The 27,653-nt window shown below is 27.2% G+C and overlaps 2 protein-coding genes across 3 annotated transcripts; one reads left to right on the top strand and one right to left on the bottom strand.

Moving 5' to 3' along the window:
• The first annotated feature begins 175 nt into the window (after window positions 1-175).
• Window positions 176-24,574, top strand: LOC107445722 (post-GPI attachment to proteins factor 2-like). 2 transcript variants are annotated; one of them, XM_016060192.5, is made up of 7 exons: window positions 176-313; window positions 2,870-2,927; window positions 9,986-10,172; window positions 13,754-14,018; window positions 18,887-18,993; window positions 19,696-19,804; window positions 21,085-24,031. In XM_016060192.5, exons 3-7 carry the CDS (start codon window positions 10,011-10,013, stop codon window positions 21,243-21,245), a joined length of 804 nt encoding a protein of 267 aa, XP_015915678.1. In that variant the 5' UTR covers window positions 176-313; window positions 2,870-2,927; window positions 9,986-10,010; the 3' UTR covers window positions 21,246-24,031. The 2 variants fall into 2 exon arrangements, with proteins under 2 accessions (XP_015915678.1, XP_015915677.1); XM_016060191.5 differs by having other exon boundaries at window positions 213-389; window positions 21,085-24,574.
• On the bottom strand, window positions 7,118-7,687 carry LOC147801796 (uncharacterized). The gene has a single exon (XM_087154487.1). It carries the CDS (start codon window positions 7,685-7,687, stop codon window positions 7,118-7,120), a length of 570 nt encoding a protein of 189 aa, XP_087010613.1.
• Window positions 24,575-27,653: the final 3,079 nt, after the last annotated feature.

A 27,653-nucleotide genomic window follows, 5' to 3' on the forward strand; every position in this document is an offset into this window, starting at 1 on the left:
GAATTCTGAAACTATTGATAAAAAAAATTATTTTGCAATTCCTATTTCTTCCAAAATTAACTAAAAACCTGTGATTTATTCTTGATAAATAATTATATTAAAATACGATATTATTTAAGACCATTTCATTTTGATTTACATGTTGAAAGTAAATTTTTAACTTCAATTTTTCGAAGTAGTAGTAAAAAAGGGCAGCCTCCCATGCAGCAGACCTTCTGCTTTTCTTTACGAGTTTCAGTTTCAAAGCGTTCAGTGAGCGTTGTTATTCGCATTAGTGACAAATGTTTTTCATGTCAAAACAAACTTCATTTGGGTAGGTAAATTTACTTTTGTGCATATGGAAATCATGTTCCTAAAAACAACCATTCGCCGATAGCATTATAAAGCCTGTAAGTTTTTGAATTAATGTTTTCGCGAATCGGTATATTATAAGTTGAATTTTCTGTCTTCATATAACTTTATATTTGTATGTAAAAATGTTGTGTTAATCGAATGAAATGACTATCATAAATCTATTTAGTAATAACGTTATGAGATGTTCTTATATGTTACTTAATAGGTAATGTTCTAGAAAGTACTAATAATTCCATAGATCTCGTCATTTGTTCTCTGATTACCATTTGCTATGAAAGTTTTCTATTTTTAATATGTTTGTTTTATTTTTCTTACATATTTACTCATTGTGTTATGATTCTTTCCTTTTTCGCATATTTTTTTAAAATTTTATTTAATTAATCGATATTACTAGCTTTATGAAAAATCGCATGCTATAAATCAACATAGTATCTTAGTACACATTAACTTTTTCAAATTACGCAAAGCATAGATTAAAATTATGAAATAATTTAGTTGCTGGAGATTAAAAACAAAATTTAAATTTACTGTACTTGTTATATTTGTGTGAATATTATGTATATTTGAAAAATTCTCTCTTTACTATTCAAAATATTCATCTATCACATTAGGTACTATAGATTAAATTATGCATTCTCTAAGCTTATGTGAACACACCAGTTTAATATGCAATCGTTTGATTAGAATCGCAAACTATTTTAGCTGAATTTTTAAAAATAACTAGTTGATTTAAGGGTGTTAGATCTTCTGTATTTAGACTAGATAGTTTTCCTAAAAATTACAGTGTTTCTTTGTTATTGTCTTTAGTCTTGTAAGGAAGATTTGCATGACTAAAAAGGAAATTATGTATTTTATCTGATAAATTAAGTAGCTAGAAAAACCTTAGTTGGATTCAGTTGATTATACTTATGTATTCATAACTCAGAAAAATTTGTTGATGTGTGTATATTGTTCTTTGCAAAATATTTTTTGAGGATGGGGATTATTTTTTTTAAGGTCCATATTTGGTGTTTTATTTAAGAACAACACAGAAATAACTTTGTTGCATTTTCTCACTTCAAATCTTATCTTTTAAAATGTGTTCTTTCTTTCTCCTTGCCTTCCGTTCTTCCTTCCTCTTTTTTCTGGTCATATTCAAAATCTTATTTGTACTGAATTTGGGGCTTTAAGTGGAAGCTATTTAATAAATTCAAAATGTACATTAAAACGTAACATAAGTCAAGTTTGATTTTTATTGCTTGGCCACTTTCCTAATCTATCATTATTTGTTGAAATACACATTTATAAGAAATCTGTAAAAAAAATATGTGTTGCATCTTTTCTATTGTTTTTAGAAATACCTTATTAATGCATAGGCACAAGTAAGCTTCGAAAATTTGTAAATCATTATTTGGTGAAATGTGTTAAGTAACAAGAAAAATTTTGGTGAAAAAAAATATGTTGTTCTTTGTTAAGCAATACTCTGTATTAAGGTTAAAATGATCTTCATTTATGAAGCTCTTTTTTACTTAACAAAAAATAGCTGTTTTGCTGTGAATTCCAATTTCGGATCCTTTTTTTTCTTGCAACTGAATTTGGTAAATAAAATAGGAGTTTTTTTCAAAAGGTATATTAAAATCATATAAAATGCTCAGTTGTTTTGCCACTCTTTCGAAACTGTAATTAGATTATAAATGTTTTAACAAATTACTTATTAAAATCTAAATTGAACAAAAAGTTATTGATCAATTGTAAATTTTTATTAGTTAATATCAATGTGGAAACCTATATGTTTTTTTAATCAGGTTTTTTGCTGTGTAATATTAGGTATATACATATTATTATTATGCCGACCATTTTTGACAACACTGTGCCGAAATCATTTTTCTATTTCCCAAATTTACTTTTATATAGTAATTGATTATAAAGAAAAAGACAAAATATAAATTATTGCATGTAAAAAATAAGAAAATATTTAAATTTGAACCACTTTTTCCAAATTTATTTTCATTTTTGGCAGAAATGGTCTATTGGATAATACATAAGTACTTAACAATGAAATAATAGACCAAATTTTTTTTTTCTTTGACTGTCCATTTACTTGAGTAGTTACATTTATCCTACTTTTACTTAGAGCAATAAATTTTTTTTTTCAAAATAAAAGTAATAAAAATTATAATTTTTTTAGAAATCACAATAAAGATTATTGTGATTTTTTAAATGAATTAAAGTATTGTAGCAAATTTTTATTTTAAGAAAAACTGTATGAATGTTTGTAACATTGTTGCTAGTAAATCAGTAGTTTCTTATTTTAACTAAAAGTAGAAACTTCACAATAAGTTTTTATCTTGGAATTAATTGCACATAAGTATCAGAAAAAATACTTAATACTCTACAAAAAAAGATGCATAACTTATAACTTTATTTGTGAAAAATTTTCATTTCATTTCTGTAGTGACTATCTAAAATTGTCGCTGCAGTTTATACTGTAATTCACACAGGTTCCCTCTTATAACTTAGTAATTTTTTCTTCTAGATGATCATGATTCATATGATGAAACATTACACATAGTGTGAAATACACATCTTTTCAGGTACTTTTTTAATTATTGTACTGAATAAAAAAATGCATTTATGTATCTTGTTTGCATTTTTAAATTGAAAGTATTTTTATTTTGTGAATTTTATTTTTTACAAAGAATAAGGCTATATATATAGTTTAGTTCGTGGTCTATACAATATTTCATTTCAAATCTTAATAAATTTTACATAATTCTCACCAATAAATGTTATTAAAAATGCATGTTTTTTGTTATTTTATTAAAATTTATTTATATCGTGTTTAATATAGTTTGTGATAAGTAAGATTTAAGTAAGAAGTTTGATTTTAATTTTTATTACTTAAAGAGCTTACTATAAATCTTAAATAGTCACACATATAATTTTCTGCATATTTTGGTTATAATCCTTGCAAGAGTGCCAATGTGGACACAGGTTTAAGGTGCCAACATATGTTTTATTGCCTGAAAAAAGAAAAACTGATTTGTTATGCGTCTGCACCCATTTTTGGAAATTTTTTTTCCTCTCCATCATAGGCGATAATGAATGCCGATGTGATGTTTGGATTGCACTCTTGTTTGAAGGGATAAATGTGTTGTGATGATTTGGAGTGAGGGTGAAACAAGCTAAGGTTTTGAGTTAATACTTTCATTTCTTTTTTTTTCTTTTAAGTTTTAATAATGTAATGAAATCAATAATTTCATTACACTGATTTTTTTAAAATGTGCGGAATTGCCCAATTGTTTTGATTAGTATTTGATTATCATGTTAACTTTGTAGCAATATGCATGCCCAAAATCTTGAACCATGTTTATTTTAAGTTTAAATATGATTGCACATATATTTATTAGGGAGGAATCCTTTATACTGCTATTTTTGTGAAGATGAAAGAATTTTTTTAATTTATCTTCAAATAAATAAATCTTGGATAAATATGCTTAAACTAATTTTAACATGATGCACAAAATCTTAGTGCATGGGTGTAAGACTATAATTTTTAGTTAGGGGCCTTTTGTTTTGAATAGTGTCTGGGAATTATGACTTCTCTGCTTTGTGAAGAAAGTAATATTTGTTGTTTGTGAAAAAATTTAATATACCCGTGGAAACAATTTTAAAAGTAAAATGCATTTATTATTACTGTTCATCTGCTAAAATGTGGATTTAAGACTGATATAATTTTAAGGTTTTTGATGGAAAGAAATAGACCTACACATTTTATATATTAGTAACTTTAATGTGTTAGTATTTTATGTGCTTGTTATTGTGTCTTTTTTTATTACATGCATGATTAGTGTTGTCAAAAACAGTGATACATGCCCGTCAAGTCTCCTGTTTTTTAATGAAGACTCCCATATTTTATGTGTATCTCCCTTTTACCCGTACATTCTCAAATGTCTCAGTTTTTTTCACTTTTTTTTAAAAGAAATTTAAAAAAAAAATTCGACAGCAAATCCAACAATTTATTTCTATAATTTTCATTTTTGCTATGTATTTTAAGGTGTAAAGTTGATAAACTAATTAAAAGTAGCAATCCTGATCCTGTGTTGCCATTAAAAATAAAATAATTAACGTTAACAAACTCAATCAATTAATGTCAATCAATCTAATTTAAATCAATCATTTAGTTAAAATCGTCATTTCACTCAAATTAAATAAAATAATTAATATAATAGAAAAAAAATTTATATGATTATTCAGAGAAAGCAAGTTTTTGCTAATTCCATAACTTAATAATTATAGTGTTTGAAAAATGTATAATATATATTATATTATATATATATATATACTAGACGGCTCCGCCCCCTGCTCCTCAACCTACAATAATTGCTATGCTATAAAAAAATTTTTCTTTGCAAACAAAATTAAAGTAATTTTCATGTTGGAGATTAGTTGGCAATTTTACTGCATCAAAATCGCACAGAGAGAATATAATAAGATTGTAAAATGTCAGAGGTGCTTATTATCAACCTTTATGCAAACAATATTATAAACTTATATAAAGTGTGGAAGCAATATTATTTATCACATTACTATAGGGCATTAGCCAGAGATTAATCTTTGTATCCAAAGCAGGTGTGACAGAGCCTGACTCAAATCATTGATCTTATAGGATGCTGGATGCTCCCTATATGATGCTTCATCTCCCCCCCCCCCATTATTTTAAATTTTAAACAGAAAACAATTAAAACCTAATGAGAAAAACTTTAAAATATGGCAAACAAATTAAAACATGTACTATTAATTGGCTGTTGCTGAGTAATATTTCAAAAGCAAATATGACTGCAAGTAATTACCCAATTAACTTCAATACTGTCAACTGACAAAATATTTTAGTTTCAATCGGACAAAAAACAAATTATGTAGTGAAAACATATAAAGCAGAATAAACTGAAATTGTCAACCAAATATAAAATGAAATAATGAATAATCAATAAACGTTTTTGTCTGAATAGTTGTAAAAAGATATGGTGAAAACAATAAAATTAAAAATTATTTCCAATAGAGGTCTGAATGTTAACAAATCCTAGCTATGTACAATATTTTTTATTGATTTTTCTTTTCACATCGTTTTGTGTACCAAAGATTTGCACTTTTATGTATTAGTTAAAACAAATGTCTCAAACAAATATGAACTGTCAATAAATATTTCTGGCTGAATAATTTTTGAAAAGTTAGTAAAAAACAATGATAAAATTAAAAATTATTTACGAAACCTTATATACAAAATTTTTTATCAATTTTTTTCCCATATCATTTCGCTTGCAACAATTTGTACTTTAATGCCTTCTTTAGTGCAACACCTTGAAAGTGCAACATATAACTGACTATGTCCAAAGATGGGTTTATTTTGAACAATCTAAAGACCAATTTTATCGAAAGTTTAACCCTGTAACTTAGTAATGGTCATGGCACAAGCAATACTTACAGGAAAATGTGTGCAGTATAAAACAAAAGGCAAGTCTTTACTGTCTCTTGTATTTAGAGTTACTCTTGGAATAACTACAGAATTTCCCTTTTTATCACCTATCATAACTGTACAAAAAAAAGGAGCATTTTTCGTCACTTTTTGCACAATTAACCAAGTTCCATTGCATAACCCATCAGCAACACAAAAGCTCCTAACAAGCATTATAACAGCTCTGATATTAAGCTTGAGTTTATGTATAGGTAAACCTGTAACGTTAATTTTTGCCAAATACTCAGGCTGAAAATGCAGCATTATGCTTTTCATTCTCACTCTCATCTCCATCACAAGCAGTTGCTTTATCATAGCTTGTGCAAATAATCATTTCTCCTTGGATTTTTTGAAGAATTAAATTGTTCAAAGCATTTACTTGCTCATTTAATGGAGCCAAAACAACACAACTTGATAATGATATATCTGAAATGCATGCCCCAAATGCATCTTCAATTATGTTTTATGACAGAATTTCTAATAAATCCCTTTCACCTATATGCCTATTGAAATTAACCACCGTCCAAAATCTACAGAATCAGCACGCATATTTCTTGATAGAGAGAAACTTCTCACACACACATGACGCCAGAGTGAGGTACATTTAATTATACCATGCACCTACGGATGTCTTCCACCTTGGTTTAAAACTGGCAACACTTGAGGGAAGTTCCCACCAAACAGAATACATTTCCCTCCGAATGCATGATCACAATTCATTAGATCTTTTGGAATGCAATCTATAAGCTTTAAAGTGACTTCAGGTATCATTGATGCTTCATCCCAGATTTTTAGATCAGCATTGGTTAAAATCTTTTGAGAATTTCTATCTAAATAAAGAGGTACAATCTCTTTCTCTGAAGATGGTATACTGATAGGTAACTAAGGTCCCATCTACGAATTTTTTTTTACCCATATGAGCATCATCATCAATTGATTGATTGATAACTTAAAAAACGTTCCTTTGTTTACTGTTGAGTTTTGAATTAATATTTTCTGCTATAAGAAAATGTTCATTTGATGAAAAACCATCAGCAGATAATGGGAAAAAACTTGATAACTGTGATAGTCCAAAGTGAGATAAAGTTTTATCCTTACTGCAAGGACGTTGCTCTATATGACTTAAACAACTATTTTCATGAGATACTTCAAGCATTTGGGATTTAAATTTCTCCCACAAATCTTTAGCTTTAATCTGACTGTAGTTGAAAAGTAAGTGAGCAAAGAAAACTTAAAGTTGATAAGGCATTAGATTTTGAGTCACTTTGGTCATGAGTTTTTAAGAGCATATACTTCTCTTCCTTCTTCGAAAGTTATGGGCTGATGGCCAGGTAAATGTACAGGAAAACAAATAGTATTGTGGCTATGTTCATGCATTGGCAACTCTAACAAACACCAAGCTGCTTCCATAGAACTTGCATACCGGGTGTCGATATAATTATCAACTTGATTCAAGTGCGATGTATCATCTGTCAAACCATTCCCAATACTAACTTTTATATGATCATGACCTTTATTCACATACTTAAGTATGTACTTGTATTCCATAACGCTACCCCTGTACTCGACATTGATGTGCAAATCATATTTCAATAGCAGATATGAAATATAGGGCAGGACTATGGAATTGTCAACTGGAACCAACCAATTATTCACACCACGTCTGCTGTAAAAATACTTAACATTACGATTATCGCGACGCATGCATTTTGGAAAACCATTTCCAGGCATATCAGTCACATCACAAAAAGCAAAATGAAATATTTTTTGACAATTACCTGTTAAGGTTTTATAACAGGGAGTTGCATCACTGTGTGGTCCATGAAGCATATGCTTCATAACTTTATTGTGAAGTTTTGGAAAATTATCTCTGTCTGAGATTTCAGCGGAAATAAATCTGTCTAATGCTTCTGGTGTTAAAAGTTTGTCCCTTGGATTTAAAACGAAAAGGCAATGTGCATGGGGCAAACCTTTTTTTTGAAACTCAATATTAAATGTGTAACCAAGTATTTTTCCAAACACTTTCCCTGCTGCAATTTCCTTTACAAATGTGTCAAATAAGCGTTAAAATGCCCTAACAACTACGTGAGGAATGTCACTTGCATTGAAATCCGTCCCTTGACTACGTAAAAAATCATGAATTTCTGGCCATTGGGGATTTGCAATAAAGCTAATAAATAAGTCAGGTCTCCCTACTTCTTTTGATAATGCCATTGCATCTTGGAAGTGCTGCTGCATCTATCTTGGACTTCTTGAAAACGAAGAAGGAAGAATCACTACACTTCCAAGTCTAATAGGATCTGAAGTATTAGCAGAATTATTTTAAAAATGATCTATTAGAACATTCATGTTTTCTCTGCAAAGTTGGTTTTGATGGCCATGTATGAAATTCAAGTGATTCCGCTCCATAGTTATATAGCTATGAAGAATATATTGTTGCTTTAAACGCCCAGAAAATCACAAAATTGAACTAAAGGACAATTAACTAATTACATACTACTAATTTGTAACTAATTAGAAACTAACAATTCTACACTATCAAATTGTTATGGTGATAAATTCAAGGTTCATGTTCTTATTTCTCTTTTTGGTAAATGTAGTACTTATCTTGTTAGGTGGAGTTTTGTCATTTCACAATTATTGATTGGTATCTTTCATCTGATTTTAAAAATGAATGATCCCAAACAACAACACAATAATCATTGAATAGTTAAATTGTCAATTGAGGGATCATCCACTTAATTACTTTTTGTACGAAACTATTAAGTAGTATATTCACTGTATTTTCATTACAAGATTATGGAGACCCTATTTTATAATTATATGATTAAGAAAATTTTTAATTCAATTAATAATTTAAATTAAATATTGGCATGAGGAAATATTGATAAAACTGAACTATAAGCTGTTAAATCTCTCTGTTCAGTACAATGCAACTCTGAAGTTATTATTAGTATATTTTATTATTTTGGGATAAAATTTGCCTTTATTATACTCTACACGTTTGTTACTAATATGTCACTGTCATAATTATTTACTCTCAGTGAAACAGCTAACTCGGAGAGCTCAAGTTATTAGGTTAGCCACTGATTACTCTTTCTCCTATTTAAATAACTAGTTTGACTTATTTGCAAATTAGACTTTTAACCTTTATCTCTTTAATAAGAAAAAATTCTTGATAATCTAAAAACTTCTCAGTAAGGACTAGACGAATTTTGATTTCTATTGTTGCCATAGTATTGAATGTAGTTTATCGTAGAGAAGAAAACCTTTTTAATGGACAACTGGTCAAATTTTCACTTTGTGGAAGTTAATTGTAACCGAACTTAGTTTCAAAATGTAAATATTGTCCACATAAAAGCATCACCTTTGCTTTGAATATAAACAAAAACCAGTCCTGAAACATGCAAGGAAGTTTTCTCTCTCTGAAACATGCACAAAGCAGAGCTTGTTACATAATAGAACCTGTTGAACTTCTTTCCTTGCTTCGGTGATTACCTTAGTTAAGATACTCTACCCCATTTGAATTGCATATTTCAACTGTCTAAAATTTTTTCACAGATTTTGAAGGATAAAATGCATTATCTTGTAAAATTTGTGTTTTGCAAATGAAGAAATTTTTTAAGTTTTCTTTCCTTCCCTTTAATCTTTATTGAAAGCCAGATAAAATGTTTCGAAGAGTAAAATATTTCAACCACAATCACTAGTTGTGGTAGGAAATATATTGCATACCAATACTTTGAGATTTGTTAGATTAGTTTCTCAAGCAATTCTGTTTTGTGGAAATTTGTATTATACAGTTCATGTTTTTCCTTTAGTAACAAAATTTAACCACTTCTAATAACTTTGCATGCCCTTTCATTTTAAAAAGCTGAAGTCAAATTATTGTTTCTAAATGCTTTTCACATTGTTAATTTCTTAAAAAGAAAAAAAAAAATTCTAAAACCTCTTTTCAGTAATTTATATTTTTGTTAACTATCTTTCTTTATGTCTGACATGAAAATTTAATCTTTAATAAGCTTTTGTTATATTGAACCACATATAAACATTGGTCTGGAAGGGATAATTTAAATGCATGAAAATCATGTAAGGTTTAGCCATATTTTAATGTTGGTCTTTGTTCTTTCTTTTTTTTAGAGTTTGAAGATATTTTGCATGAAATATGACCAGGAATACAGTGGACATAAGCTCATTTCCCTTGTTTACTTTATCCCTGCGAAAACTGTCTTTAGTGACAGTTACTTTACCTTTAGCATCCATGGTGTTTTGTTTCATAACTTCAATGATATTCAATTTTCAACTGGTCAACACAACTATTTGTGATGTAAATATTTTTAAAGTTTTTCTTTAGTTTTTGTGTTATGCTATCAATGTCACCATAAATATTTTATCTATTTATTGTTAAAATAATAATAATAACTATTGCTTTAATAAATTGTGCCTTAAATTGTTAGGTAGTATGAGGTTTGAAATGTGAGATTTTTCATTAAAAATGTTGATATCAACAGAAGCGCATGTGTAGGAGCTTTGTGTGGTGATGGCACTGAATTTTTTCTTATTTATTATAAATAATGTTAATGCATTTATTGCTAATGTTATCGTGAATATATCGTGAATATATATATATATATACTCGTATATATATATATATATATATATACTCGTATATATATATATATATATATATATATACTCGTATATATATATAAAAGTATATATATATATATACTTTTTTCTGAGAACAAAATTGTTCATTTTATGCTCTGAACTAAATCCGTCACCTTGGGTATGTCAATGATACATGTATGAAGTGATTAACATATTAATTATCATATATATACTCCTTTCGTATCATTGCAATAAAAAATTTATTACCTGCTTAATACATTTAGAGTAAGTATTTAACTATTAGATTTATCCAAACCAATTTGAACTAAACAAAATCAGTACTTAAATTTTGCTTAAAATTAATTAGTAAAGATTTTATTTATTGAAATTGTAATATTTACTGTTTTTGGCAAAGTTTATAGATATGCTCATTTAATAAAACTGAGATTTTTCATTAGTATTAATTTTAAAAATTTTATTGAATGTTTTAAATAGTTTTTTAATATAAGTTTCCTACAGTACGATTGTTAATATGGTTGGTTTTTAATGTAAAAAGGTCTCAATAGTAATCTGCAGTTAAAGACAATATTATTTGCCAAAGTAAAAGACTTATTTTAACATTGTGTCTAAAATTGTTAGAAAACAGAATGTACAGTTAACTTTAATGACAACACTATCTAATGTAACAACTTTCTCCCAGTAGTTATGTATTAAAATTCTGCAGAGTGCAGAGATGCCAACTTGCTCTGGACAGCAAAGATATATTTTAAAGTGATAGTTTATCAATTGTGATTCTTGGTTTAATAAATTCAATTTAGTAGATTTTTATCCACCACTATTTCTCAATATTTCGTAGGCTTATGTAATTCGCCACTTGATAGTTCTTATGTCATGCAATACCTTTTAAAAAGCAAGCAAAAGAAGTCAAATGTTTGCAAAATTTACTCTGTAGTTATTTACCGTTTCTTTAATTTTTTTGGCCTGTCCGGAGCAGTTGGCATCTCTGAGAGTATATAAAAATTATTTTTTACTCCCTCTTTCATCAAAAATATCTCATCCCTCACCAAAAAAGGAAATTTTTTTATTTTATTTAATCATCTTTTTTTTAATTGATAAATAAATCCTGATTTATAAGCATTTTGTTAATAATACTGCTCCAAAATTATAATAAATTGTTTTCCCAAGAAGACAGAAAGCTTTAAAATAAAATGGGTTCTTTTGAATTTGTATTAACAGTTTTATTTTGATTGATTCATATCGTTTAGAAAATATTCTTGACATGGTAAAATGTAAGATAAAATTTTTTCAATAAATTGATTGCATAAAATTTAAAACCTGTTCAATATATGTATACAGTGCAAAGTCCTATATCCGGACGTCTCTTTACCGGAAGGGTCTATTTTTCGGACACTTTTAACAATCTAATCTCTTTTCATAAAAATTTTTTTTTTTTTACACTTGTGATTTGTTTAAAGAAAATGCAGGAATGAGAATCCTTCCATTTTCTGCTTCTTTATGATTTTTACACGACTTCTGATTTTTGTTCAGTTTTAATCCAGTTTCCTCTACAATATGAAAGAAAATTGAATATCATGGAAAGGAAACGTGGTATTTCACTACTGCGCGAAAAAATAGCGTATCTTTTTTTTTTCCACGTCTTGCATAAAAGGATCATTACCGCCAAAAATCACGCACTCAATTTCAGAGTGCAAAAATTACGGATTTCAGATGAAATCCTCACGACTAAAGCAGGGGCAATAAGTGATTGTTCAAAAGCTTGAGTCGAAATTCCGTTATCGTAATAATATTAAATTAAAAATGAAATCAAAATTTTCAAAGCTATGCGGAAATCCCAAACTGTTGAAAATGTGATTGACAAAACCACGATGACTATAAAATTGTCACAAATCGAGTGCATAAATACGCGACTTGAAATTTCCCGTGTATGATAACGTAGCATTAAAATACTAGGAAAATTGGTAGCAATTATTGACAAAAATGCGATCGTAAATTCATGTGGGACTGCGGATGAACCATCGATAATTGAGGGCGAAAAGCGTAATTCAATGTTTTCCAAAGGAAATAACATCATATTAAAATATTGAGATTTTATAAAATTCTTCTTTTGAAATTCTGTTTTTATAACTACCGAAAAAATGATCGGCAAAACCACATGGTTTCACAGTGGCATCGTTGCTAGTCGATTGGGTTGAGAAATAATTACTAACTGAAATGTGTGATTTAGAATTTTGTGATATGTTTTAATGGCATATTAAAATGTCGAGATTTTGAAAACCATGTGGAAATCTGCGAAAATAACGCAACACCGCATACCACATGGATTTATTCGTTGTTGATTGAAATGAACATAAATTCATTTAATTGTTATTTTTTAATTGAATAAGGATGTTTTGTTTGTCTACCTTAAGGGCTTATTATCCGGACTTGCTCAAGTCCCGACAATTCCGGATGTGGGACTTCCCACTGTATATATATATATATATTGAATTATTTATTTACCATATAAAGTGTTGAAAAATAAATTCAATCAGTGATTCCCATAATTTATAGATCATCCAAGAATTCTATCTCACAGAGGCGATGAAGCTTTATGATTGGTGATCAAAAATCTGTGGTCAATTTTACAAATGTTTCATGTTATCAAGAATGCCCATTTTAAAATCAAATAGGCTAAAGAACTAATGAAATGACGTTTTTATTTTAAAGTATCAATAAAGAGAAAAACACTTTTTATTGGCTAAGAAGACACATGCTATAAAGAGATTTATTGATGTCTGTACGGTTAATATTGTTTCGAGGATCATTAAATTTATTGATTACTTAACATTGTTTTTTTATAGTTTTCTTTGGATAAGTTAATTTTATGTTAATGTTCATAAACCTTTTTATTCATGGTAATAGTTCAAGACAAAAAGTAAACGTTAAATTTTGAAGCATAAACTTTTGACTTACTGTTCTAACTAAATAATTGGGATATTTTTCAGATTGCAGCTTTTCCCATGTTTTAAGGATCAAAATTCCAAATCTGTTGAAAAAGTTGTGTTTATTCAATAAACGGGAGTTTCCTAGCTCACTTTTTTACTTAAAATATTATCTCAAATAATTAATTAGCATATTTAAGGCTTGTCTCTCAAAATAATTAAAACAACAGATTTTGTCAGCCTTTTTTATAAATTTAAAGCATGCATTTCTTAAAGTAATGCTCAAATGTATCATGCCATGTGTAGTCTATATTTAGTTTTTTTTTACATACTCATTTGAAATATTTTTTTAAAGGTATTCAATTTTTGTCCCTCTGTAAGTGCAATAACTGGAATTTCGCCTCAAAGATACATCTGGCGAATAGGCGTGGCACTACATTCTACTCCTCGTCTTTTGTTGGCTTCTGTGTACTACAGTCACTATATCAGGAAAACTAAAAATGTTAAAAATGAATCAAAATCCTTATATGAACACATTGTGACATTGAATTATTGGTTTCATGCTACTGAAATTATGGCACTTGTTGGTGTTACATATATTTCAAACAAGGAAAATTATCGTAAGTAATTAGTCTATTAACTTTTTTAATTATGATTTGTGTGTGCGTAACATTGATGCAAATATTGTTTTTGAAGAAAATTCAACTTCTCTTTCAATTTTAATTTCTGCTTATATTAGAACAGTGGAGATAAGTAAAAACTTGTAAGTCCTGTGGTACAAGTTACTTGCAAAAGGTCAAAAGAATATTTAGAATTTTTTTTGTGTGCATATTTTCTTGGAAAGTCCTTTTGGAACTTAATTCTACTGATATTTAACAGTAGACAACTTTTTTTTTTACCTAACATATTGTGTTTAATTTTTTCTTAAAAATTTTACTTTTTTCACTTTTATGTTTTTACCTCATCTCTATGAAATACTAATGTAATTAAGGAAATATGATTCTGAATTATATTATCTACTCACACTCTTTAGAGTGCCATTACAGCTTCCCTTCTTTTATAACAACCAATACAGTAAGTCCCCTTTGCTGTTGCATCGATTCAACTGGAATGTCCTAACTGAGCTATTTTTTCCAGTATAGAAGCCAAAATTTCGTAAATTTCTAAATACATTGACCATTAGTCACTTATTTCAAAAATTTCAAATAAATAATAGAAATCTCTATTCTTTAAATGTTGTTGCAGAGGAAATATTGCAAATTCAGATCAAGCTAGTAACACAATCCCCATGATTTGTATTCTTAGTGGTTGAGATTTATGATCTAGAGCTAGTGAAGCACGTCTTACTTTGCATCATTTATAATCAAATGTGAATATTGCACCTTCATATGAAATTCAGGTTGTTGGCAAGTGCCCATTCATTAAGTTTTAAATGATGCTTTCCCTATCTTTGTAAATATATTTTTAAATGGTTACTGTAAATTTATGAATTATAGTTTTCTATGAAAACTTAATTCACTATTTTTGCAAAATGTTTTCTTCTTAGGTAGTTTAATTTCTAAGCAAACAAACTCTCATTTTGTTTAGTCTTTAGAGTTCTCTGAACTTATATTGTTAAGTGAAAATTATTTCTTACAGCATGTGATACTTAGCATTTTGCATTATCAAATATTTTGCCAGTTACCTATTTTTTTTTAATGCATAACATGATTTTCTCAACATTAGTCTAGCATTTATTAATTATGATAAAATACTTACATTATTTTAATATATAGCAACCTAATATTATAGCATTAATTTTTGCTTGGTCCAAAGGAGTGGTTTTATGGAGCAAGTGTAAACTTTTGACTCTTTTGCTTGACTTTTCTACTAAAGACAAATTTTTGTGTTTTCATATTACTGTCCTATGTGATGTGTACATAGAATTAACAAAAATATCCTGGTTTTTGAAAGGAAATGTCAAGAAAATTATAATATTCAAACCAAGAAACAGACCATCAAGAAAGGGGAAATAGAGAAATAAGGAAAAGTGTTGCATTGTTCAGCTTTAATTAAATTTCTTATTTATGTTTGGGGCATTTGTCTTTGAAGTATGTGATATTCAGTAGCTTTAGTCAGTACCACATTCAACTATCAGAGCGGTGTAGATAAAGGGAAAAATTTTAAATACGCTCTTAAACATCTATATTAAATTTCTGCAACTAAACAGACAATTGAATTTTTCGCCTTCTAATAGTTTTTTTTCTTACTAGTTACTTTAGAAAGTTGGAAAATACAAGATTCTCAATCAGAATGGAAAAGAGATATTGCTAGTGTCAGGTCCATGCCGGGTGCCTTAAAGGGAAGGGGGACAAAGGAAGTTGAGGGTGTCTTCTTCTGAAGTAATCTTATGAAATAACTTGCTCTTGACTTTTTATTTCTATGGTGAAAGTAATGACATTCCTTTTAAAAATTTTTGCTCACTTAGTGATTTATGATCAAAATTTTTTTTAAAAATTACTTTAACTCCACATTTTGTTTTTTAAATAAATTTTTTTTTTGCAAAAAAATAGTGAAACATTTTAATATATATTTTTATCTTTTTCCACAAAAAATTGAATTTTATCCCAATATTCTTTGAAACTTGCTTGGCTCTTATCGAAAAAAGCATTAAATCTGGTTTTAGCTAGATTTATTGGTTTAAAAAAATGAATCAATAATTTAAAAAAGGTTATTTAAATTTTTATGCAATTCCATGTTATAAAGCAAAAAAGTCTTGTTTCATTATCAGAGTTCGATTTCTTTCAAAAATATTTTTTTGAATGTATAATGCCACCAGTATACATTAATTCAAACCTAACATTTTGTAGATGAAATAGTGTGAGCACTTGAATAATTTTGACTTGAATAAAAAGCCTCTAGAAAGTGAACTGTCTTTAGTTCCACTAAAATGTAAAAAACTGTGACTGTTTTCGTTATTCACCAACCTGATTAAGAAATTTGATTAGAATTAATTCTACTATTTCTTTAGCAAGGTAAATATTTTATGTTTAGTTTATAAAACTAAACTTTTTTATTGACCTTGTAAATATCCTATCCTAGAAAATTAAATTAGGTGTAACAAATTATAGAATTACTTTCGTTAGTCCATAAGCAGCATTATTTATAAAATGCATAGCAGGAAGCAAGTTATGTGTTTATAATTTGTACATATTAAGATCAAGTGTCACTTTGTATTAACCTTTTCCACTTCAATATTACCTCTAAGTAGACATCAAAAGTGACCTTTCTAAAACTGATATTTTTTTAACTTAATAATAAGTAACCTCATTACTTTATGAGTTTTAGAAATTATTTAAAAATATTGTACTCTGTAGTTTAAGTAATTTAATGTTTAAATTAGTTTAAACACCATATCAAAGTTCTCAGAGTACAAAGGGTTAAAATATTTTTCTCTTTTTCTTTCCTTCATTTTTTAAAGACTGGACTTAAATATTCATGGATAGGAGTCAGAATTTAATCTTTACTATTACATTTGCAATGGGCTGTGATGTTATTTTGTATAATTATTTGGATTGTGACTTATTTTCATGTTGTTAGTCAGATTCATTATAAAAAAGTGCATTGTTGTTGTATGCCTGTTTAGGCAGAAGGGGTGCGATTGTTCTTGTTTTCCAGTGGTGCCACCTATGGCCAAGAATTCGACTTCTGCCACACCATTCGTCCCACCCGTTTATAGGGCGAACCCATCCCATTCATCCACAGATCGTAATTTTGACCTGAATCAGAGAACTATCAATCTCCAATCCAGTACCCCCAGAGGTATTAAAAAAAGTGCATAAAAATGATTTATTCATAGTGATAAGGTGGAAAGAAAGCACAATAAAATATGTTATAATGCTATGTTAAATTTCTTCTTTATGCTTTTCAATTTAATTGAATGTTGCATACCGGAGCCTCATCTTTAAGGAGGGCACATTATAGTAGCAGGGGCCCAGAAGGTAATTGGAAAGGTCTATGGCCAGTCTGACCCTGTCAGAAAGAATGTAATTTTTTTTTCGATGAAAAATTCAGAGGTTCTCAAAATTATCACATCTGTTCCACTTTAATGTCAAAGTTTTGCACCCATCAAATTATAATACTGAAATTTGGTGCCTTACTTTCCATACTAATAGTATTGAATAGTATTTGCACTTGGATATTCAAAATTAGGTAAGCTTTATAGTATTTATTATCACTAGAGCACATGTATTTATGCAATATGTAATACTGAATTATTGTTTCTTTATTGCACCAATAATACACCTTAGTAATTTGTCTATTGCATTATCACAGATGGTAATGCAATAGATATGCATGTAATATTGCATTACCATGTGGGATCAATAATAAAAAGTAGTAAAATATTTTCACATTTCCAGACTTCAAGAAATTTGATTATCACAAACTATACAAGTCTCTAATTTAAAGGATGTTTTTCTTGTCTGTTGTGTACAATTTTTCAATGTATTTATACATGATTGCTTAATTTTTGTTTTAAGGACAAAACTTTTGTGGTTATATTCTTGTTAGTCATCAAGACAAGATATGGTTACAAGTCAATTACAAATTCAGTAGCCTTTGATTAATGTGATCACTATTAATGTTATTAATTGCTTATTGTCATAAAAATCACATGGTCTGGAGTTTTTCTATTTGTTTGTATATTAAAATTATTGCTTTCTGATCATTATATTATTTAATATTTTTATTCAGAAGGAACCTGTTCTGTTTTTTTCTTGCTCTATTAAATTTTCTAGAATTCAACTATAGATGAACAAAAGTATAGTGATTGGCTGCTAATGCCATGTGTTAATTTTCTTCATGTCTCAAAAGAGCAAGATCTTATCTGAACTAAGAATGAGAATGTCAACATACTATGCCCTATTCGCTTTGATGACATGAATTGCAGAAAGCCAATAGGTTTAACATTAAAACAATAGATCACTACTTTAAATTGTTATGACAGCTTACCAAAAGTGAGTTAACATAATGCTGCAATAGAGTTGAACATCTCTCAGCAGAGAAATGTTACAAACAAATATCTTATTGGAGAAAAATAAATATCTTATTAAAAGAGAAAAAACACAAAGTACAAAAGAAATAGAGTAGGTAAATATAAGCAAGTTGCAAAAATTCTAAGACTGGTTTGAAACTGTCCAATACCATGATGTTCCAGTCAATAGACCGCTTATGCTACAGAAAGAAAATTTAGCTGCTCAAATGGATCAAAAGATTTTGTTGTAACAAATGGCTGGTTGCAGCATTGGAAGAAATAAGAAAATGTTGGTAAATTTTTACATCTATCTAATTTTGTGATTTGCTTATTTTTATCAATTGGCTAATATTATCAAAATTATTGTGTCCCAAAGTGATTACATTAAGCGATGACTACTGAACTACCTTTTTCTGCCATTCAATCTATGTTAATTTGATTTTAAGATTTAAAAGAATAATTTTCATTTTTCAGCTGTCCACGAAAAAATATTTATCACCTTTATGGCTGCTTCCATTTCTTATATGTTAAGCTCTTGTGCTTTGAGTCATATGAGCCAGTCTTCAAATCCAACATATTTGGTAAGTTTTAATTAAAAGTTTGTTTAAATATTTTGTAGTAAAATTATTCTTCCATTTTACATTTGTTTTACTACTTAACTTTAGCATAAATCACAGAATTTTATAGCTCTATAATCCATTAAAATTGGTGTAGTTATAAGTACTATCTTTTAATTGTTGGAAGTTTCTTAGCCACCTTTATAATTGAGAATTAATTGCGGGGAAAAGTAGAAGATTTAAAAATTAATATCCAATGTTAAGATAATTTTACCTCATTTAGTTCTTCTAAAAGTTGTTATCAGTTTACTTTGATAAATTTTTGAGTTTTCGTTGTTTTATGTCTTTTTTATTGACTGTATATGCATATAATCTATAAATATTTTTTTAAAAAAATAAAAATACTCTTTTGAATGTTTACTATATTTAAAAAAACTATTGAATCTGTTAGTTTGAAAAATATAGAAACAAAAATCTTCATTCCAAAAACTTTTTATTGTATTACTTTTTTGGAAATAAATATTATCATGGATACATTAGAGATTGTTAGTATCTACTGTATAAAGTTACTTTATGCATTTCTATATTATTATTACTTTACTGCTATCATTAAGGTTATTTATTCTTAATAGACTTATTTAAAAAATGTTCTTTACACTATTTTATATTAATCTTTATAAGTTTCGTTTAGATTATTAGTATTTTAGTTAATTTTATTGGTTTTAGGAAAAGCTGTCTTACAGAACAAAACTTTTCCTGTGCATAATCATTGCTCTTACATCATTAGGAATGGTGTATTTCTTTTATAAACATCGAGTGTATTGTGTAGAACTTGGTAAGTTTCCTGATAAAGTAATTTTTTAGTGAATTTGCATTTTTCTTAATGGTTTAAACTAATTTCTTTTAATCAAACATTTTAAGAGTTATTTTACATCAACTTCCTTTTTCTTTCCCCACCTAAGTAGCATAAGCATGAAACTTGAAAATAAGCTAGCAAGAAAAATTCACATTTCTCCAATCGCCTTTTTTGATTTTCATCTTTCCCTTACATTTAATTTTGAAATTTAAAAGGCATACAGTGAAAAGAAGCATTATTTAGTTATATCATCAGAGTTGAAATGAGATGTTCATAATAATCAGATTAAAACATTTCATAATAGAGATGGAATTATTCATCCAAATTTTCTGAAATATTTGTAACAAATGTATAAATGCATGTTTTTTAAATTTTAACTCTTTTTAGCTATCTCTTGATGGTATTTAAATGATTTATTTCTTGCATTGATTAAATAATACTGTCCTGTTGGTTTTTTTACTCCTAGTTATCTTAGGTATTTTATTTAAATGATAATTAAAAATGTTTCATTCTTTGGTTGCTTTTCAATTTGAAAATTTTCAGCCAAGCACTGAAAATTAAGTGTTATCAATATCAAAACCATAGTATTATGCTTCTATCAATAAAACACTGTCATTTGATTATTAATTTTAATTTTCTTTGCAAATCTATTGCAAAATTCATAGTTTAGATTTTTCACTGTTAATTTTTGTAAGACTAAAAATGAGAAACCCTCGATTTTTTTATGATAAAAAGTGTTATTAATCATCATGAAAAAAAATTTAAATTTGTAAAAGTTTTTTCTCTGTAAGGAAAATCTTGAAATTTGCCAAAAACTTCCCCAAAAAATTTTTAAATGTAAATTTTAAAACATTAGTTACTATAGATTTATTGTTTTGATAGTTTTAACAAACTAGTATTTTTAACTTTCTAACGATACTAGAAAAAAAATTGATTAATAAATAAAAAAGTTATCGAGTTTGCAAACATATTAATTACTTTCCCTGGTAATGCTACTTTGTTAAAATGAGTCAGATTTCAAAGTGCACCTTAACCCTAATTTTGATCTAAATTCTGAAAAAAAATTTTTTAGCAAATTTTCATAAAGAACTTTTAACAAAAATTTTCATGAAAATCTGTGACAAGACTGCAATGGCCATTGTATGTATCCTTATGTGCATTTACATTAAAAATAACAATTTGGGGTAACTTTAAATGTTTTACATTTATGTAAATTATGTAAATTGCTTGTAAATTATAAAATTTTTGAAATTTTTCAGCATTCAGTTGGTTTGCCTTATGTGAATATGTCATATGTTTTGCCAACATGGCCTTTCATGCAACAATAATATGGGACATGCCAGATGAAGAGATGGTGATTTGCCTTCCACACTCCCACAATTCACCAAATTGCCATGATTTGACAAAAAAGAATGATTAATATTGTCTTGTAGAGTGTCCTATACTTAATTCTGTAAAATTGTAAATAGAACTTTTTCACCTGAACACTTTTAATTTGAAGACTGCAATCATTGTAGATGCAAGCGTATTTTTTGAAAGCTAGACTATGCAATTTTCAATAATGATTTTCTCTTTTTTAAGTCTATTCTGCAATCTTAGTTTTTCACATAAATGTGTTAAAATTAAGCTATTAATCATAAAAAGATTTTTTTAATATGCTAGTTTACAGTTTTAGATTAATTTTAGAACATTCTATTGTTTTTTCATCATTTAAAAGGTATGATTTTTCTAGTTTTCCTTTGCCTGGAAACTAAAAACCTAGTTTAATAATGTGCATGTCATATCAAATATGTAAAAAGTTTTGAAATACACTTTAGTTTTGGATAATTATAAGTATTTGCCTTAGAATTTTCCTTAATTACAATCATGTATCTACATCCTTTGTGTTCATGCATAATTATATATCCAAAAAATATTTATATAACAGGAAGCATGATTTAGGCATTTTACTTATTTTGTTATTTGTATTTTTATTGTTATATTTGTTAGTATGGTACCAGTGAAAATCCCACCATTTTATTATAATTACCCTGTTGCATTTTTATCAGGGTTTTGTATCACATACGCTATCTGATACAACCTTTCAAATAAATTGACTTCATAAATAAATTATTAAATTATTTCTTGAAAACTGAAGTCATTAATTGTTATTAAATTAATTTACCTTGCTCAAAATATTTTTTTTATTTAGTTCTGATTTTGTGTTTTGGTTGAGAAAAATGTTTTAATCATTGGTGGCTATTTTTGCTTTTTAAGTTTTAAGCTTATGAAAGATTTTTTTAAAACTATTCTTAAAAAAGTAATCCTGCCATACATATACAAAAGAATCTCAATTTTCATTAGCTATTTTATTGGCTTCATATTAAAAATCTATCTAAAAGAAATATCTTGTGTAGAATTAATTTTAGAAATCATTCATAATGCATTATCTTCATATGTTATGTGACATTTTCTCTAAAATGTTTTTTTTTGATGCCTTGTTTTAAAGGGTTTTTTCATGCACTTAGTGTGCTATTGCATACTTATAGCAATAAAATCAACATTAAGTATGTAATAATTTCAGTATACTGATAATTGAGTTCCTTTACAAGTGTTGCCATATTTTTTACATTGCTTTTTTATCAATTTTATTTTATTTTTTTGTTTTCTTTATTATCTTATATTTTTTATTTCATTGTTTTCTTGTACATACCTGTTTACTAATATATAAGTTACGTTTTCTGCTATAATTTTTAGGAATTGGAATTGATTTTACTAAGAGCCACACTACTAATTTGATTTTATTAAGATTTATCATCTAAGGGTCACTGTCAGTAGTAAAATTTTTGTTTCTTGCTCTATTGTATTTTTAATGTTTTTATTTGCGAAACACGTCACAATATCTGTAAATTGCTAGTTTTTATTCCGTTGCTAATTTAAAAGTTCATTGCTTATTCTATTTTTATTTAAATTTGAGATGTGTGTAATTATATAATTGAGTAAAAAGATTGGAAGTATGTATTTTAAATGTAATGTGTTTGTGTATGTCTTGAATGAGATAGTGAACTTTTAATGTGTGCATTTTATTGATTTTATTTTTTTAATCGAATTTTAATGCTTTTAAAATAATTTTTCATGAAAACTATTATCACATTTTAGGCCATGTTTTAGTCATTGAGTAGAGTTTAAAATTTCTCTCTCTGGCATCTCTCTCTTAAAATGTAGGTGCACCTTTTTTGTCACAGTAGAAGTATATTTCAATTTATACTATTTGCGCTTTAAATCTTATAGAAAAACTTTATAAATACTTTAAAACTTAAAAGAAATATTGCTTCATATTATAAGTGATTTAGTTTATATTAGAATCTTAATTCATTTGTCTGTGCATTTATCTAAGTCGCTTGCAGTATATTTGAATTATAAATTTCTATTTATGGTAAAAGTCTTCCTTAAGAGTATAATTACTTAATTGTCATTTTAAAATTTGACTTTTAATAATACCAAAACTATGCAATATCTTATTTTTTGGTATAATTAATCTTTTTTCATTTATGATATCAAAGATAGAAAAAAAACTGATATTTCTCATTTACAAGTTTTTCCTTTTAAGAAGGAAATAATTTTCCAAATACTTTTTATTCATAAAAGGTAGAAATCTTTGTTACATTACGGATTAAACTATATGCTCTTAGGTCAAATGTTATCAAGAAAGGTCTGCCACATTTTTACCCTGTTTGTTCGTTTTCAAACCCTGGCCAATTTGTGTTAACAATATAATGTGAGTAATTTCTGATGTAAGCAAAACTTAACATATTTTTGTATTAATAAGATTTTTTGTTGTTTAGATCAAATAAGTTTACTTTTTGCACTTGAAAATAGTCTCTAAAAATGAAATTCCTAGATTTATTAAAAATGGATAAGATGAAACCATTTGGAAGCAAGCTATCCAGCTGAAAAAGCATCTTAACAGATTTTTTAAAAATCTTAGAATCAACATAAAAAAGAAATTTATAACTGATTTAAGGTGCATAATCTCAACTATTTTCTTTGTATTTTGGCAAATGTAAACAATAAATCTAATTTGTTTTCTTTTTGAAACTATTCTGATTTATGTCCTTTTGTAGTTTGGTTCTAGAAGTTTGTATTTTTTCCTTGAAAACTTTCATTATGTTGTTTTTTCTAAGCAGATCTCAAATTAATGTAGGCATATTTGCGTTGAATTTCCCACCAATTTCTGACAATTATGAATGTTGAGAAAAATGCTTAATGGAGTATATTAATTAGATAGTGTGAACAATTCTCATGATATCTCAAAATATTTGAATGCAATAAGGAATTGTTTTCTTCTTTATTCAATGTCTAGACCATATTTTACCTCCATAAAATATTATAAGCAAACCTTATCAAATGGTTTTTATTTATTATGGATGACCTTTAAAAAGTTTTTAAATAGGTAAAGAAAAGGTTCTTATTTGAAGAATTTTTTGGAAAGCTCAGCCATTTAAATTCATTATATGTAAAGAGCCTTATTCAACAATATAGATGGTTTTGAATATTTATGAGGTATGAATATACTGGTTTGATACAGCAATGTAAGTTAAAGTATGTTCTCAAATAGCAGGCAACCTTGCGGCAAATGTTTTATTTTTATTTGGTTGGCATAGAAAGGTTGACTAATTATTCCTCTTTTAAACTTAGTAGAAATATTAGTATACCGAGCTTGTTTTCTTGAAGATTGAATAAAGGCATGAAAAAAACTTCAACAAAAAATATATCATTTTTTAGCTTTAATGTAAACATTGTTTTTGCCTTTTTTTCATTCTATCTTTGTCCAGATTCTCAAATGCAACATTTAGTTTGCATTGAATACTTAATGATCACACCATCAGTCACATTTAAAGTGTTGAAGAAAGTATATAAAAGCATGTGTAAACTAACTTTGTTTCTGTGAGGTCATAAAATCTCAAACTTTAAGAAGGTGAATTGATCCTACGTTAGAAAACGCTTTCAACCCTTGATTTGAAAATGATGATCCATCCTTGATTTTAGGTTTTTCTAACCCTGATTTTAATGGTAGATTTAATGCGGTTATAAAAGGGCAGTTTATAGCACATAGTTAAATTGAACATTGTTTTAATCTTTCCTGGTTTATTTACTAATCATTTTTAAACCTTGTTGGACTTCATGATAAAGGTTGTTGTAGACATTAAAATCAACCTGACACTGCTATTTGGGATTGACTCAAAATAAATATGTATAAATAAACAAGCTTTGTATTACTTGATTAGAAGTTAATTTTACATGTATGAAGACATAACCTAATGTGAAACAAAAAAGTTATGTCTCCATCCAAAAAGAGGTAAAATGTGCGACATTTATACTCTATTAAGCTTACCTCTTTCTAAAGTCTGCAATAAGACCGCAGCATATTTGTGCGTGTATGTATTCATCTAAGCATAAATTCATATTATGTATTCATATTAAGCATAAATTTAGATGAAATGACACTCTATAAGATGAGTGAGTGAATAAAAAGAACAAAACCATCCATCTTGCTGGGTACTTAATTATGCGAGTTGTAATCCTTAAACTTAAAGAGAAAGAGTTGAATTTCGTTTTTAATTTATAAATTGATATGTGCATGTGTCTGTAGACATAAAAGTATATATTTATATATGCATATATAAATATTTATGTATATGTATTTCTATATATTTAGTTGTGTTTGTACAATATTTAAATATAATTTACTATGTTATAGTTAAGATCATACTTAATACAATAGGATTTATTTACTTATTTTTTTATTGATTAGCATATTAAAATGTTGAACTTTTCTTGGTTATTCAATAAGTACAATAAATATCATTAATTTGCAAAAAAATATTTTTTTTTAATATGGAATGTAATTTTTTTTCTCAAATTTATGTATATTAGCCTTTTAAAACTTGGGGTGCTTACAAATTTTTTTTTTATTGACACTAATGGCTGGCTTTTCAGTATAGGTGAATTCAGTGTTGTGCCAAACATATGAACTACCTATAACTGTGCATACACTATGGGCCACCTTAAATTTTGCATGGACACGTAGTGTACTTACAATTTCTTTATTGACTTCTGTTGTAGTGTGTTTCCATTTCACAAAAAATATTTTTAAGCCAGTTACTTCCTTAATTGATGAAAATTATAAGAGTTTTGCATTTTATAATTATGGAATAATTAAAAGTAAGGAGTAAGAAAACGAATTCATTTATTTTTCCATAACTTTTATTTGTTATTCAACTTTAAACAAAAATATTTTCCTCTTGCTTAGTATATACTTTATTGGCGAGTATTTCAAAGTTCCTTATGCTGGTTCAAACTAGTTTTCAGTTTGAGGCTTGATTTGATGCTGTAAGTGCTATATTTTTGCCAATGAAATTTGAAAAACTTCAAAGTGACAGTACTTATTAGTCACTATTAAGCTATTTTATTTTATGATTATTTAAAATTGTTTAGTATAAATTATAAAGAGCTTATGTGTTGTAGATACCAACAATTAAATAAATTATTTGAGTAATTATGGAAATATGGGAGCAAATTATTTTTTTTAAATACTTGTAAGATTGTAGTGCATGGTTTCTGTTGGTGATATCATTAAATCCATTTGGAACTGACTAGCTTTCACTTTTGCCTTATTTTTGGTGCAAACTCTAGTTATTTTTTTCATACTAATAATTTAGTATTGGTTTTTTAAAATGAATTTTAGAAATGAGCATTTTGTGATATTATACTTTGTTTCTATACTGCTGCTTTTGCTCATAAACGCATGAGAAATTTAATGAAACTGCCTTATTTAACTTCATTTATGAAACCTGATTTACTTACATTAGATTTTTTTTCTCCAATCAATGACGTTTATTGTTCTAGTTGACCTTATAAAGTTAATAAAAAGCAAATTGCAGTCATAGTCATATCTAAACAAGACATTTTGAAAGACTATAATCTCAATAATTATTATCAGACATTTGATTACATTTAGATCTGATTTTCTTTTTAAATATATGATTGAGTTTAGTATTTATGTGGCTAACTTTTTACATTTAATCTTGTAAGTAATTTGTTTTATAAAAATATGTTTAAATTTTTTTTGTTGAAATTGAAATAAAATTTTCTTTTATGATATTCAGGCCATAGATTACAAACCTTTTCTGCAAAATTATTGTAACTAGTTGCATTTGATTGTATTAAATTTAAATCTAAATATGATGCAGAATTTGCTAAATATAAAGGTTATTCCATATTTAAAGATAGATATGGAATTATGTTTAATGAAAATTTATAATATATCACATTCATTTATTATAAGATTTATTTTATAATTAGTATTTATTAGATTTGTTTTATAATTTTCAATATATTATACGAAACCACATCATCTTGACATAATTGTATTAATAAGTGGCTCACTTGTTTTTTCTTATGTTCTTTTTTGATGCCGTGTTCTCCATTTGAATTTAGTTTTGTTCAGCCCTACATTCAAACAATTTAATATGTTGTTCCAACTTATTTAAGAATATTTTTTTTTGTTTTAACATTTTATTTTATGAATATTTGAAAAACTTGACTATCAAATCAGATTTATGGAATTCTGCTTGTTCAGTTTTGATTAAAAGGATTTTCTTCTGTGTGGTTGGTGATATTGAAGAATTAGTTATTTTATTAAGGATAAGAATTTAACCAGTTTTAAATCTAATTTGTGCTTTGAATTAAAATATTTGTTTAAGAATAACCATGTTAAGCTTTCATGAAAGTAAAGTAGTTTGTCGTAAGCAATGTAACAAAAAATTTTAGCTCTACAAATCAGCAT

The sequence above is a fragment of the Parasteatoda tepidariorum genome, chromosome 11, assembly GCF_982258835.1.
Source record: "Parasteatoda tepidariorum strain Cologne lab strain chromosome 11, Ptep-v5.0, whole genome shotgun sequence".
In the NCBI taxonomy this organism is placed as follows: domain Eukaryota; kingdom Metazoa; phylum Arthropoda; class Arachnida; order Araneae; family Theridiidae; genus Parasteatoda; species Parasteatoda tepidariorum.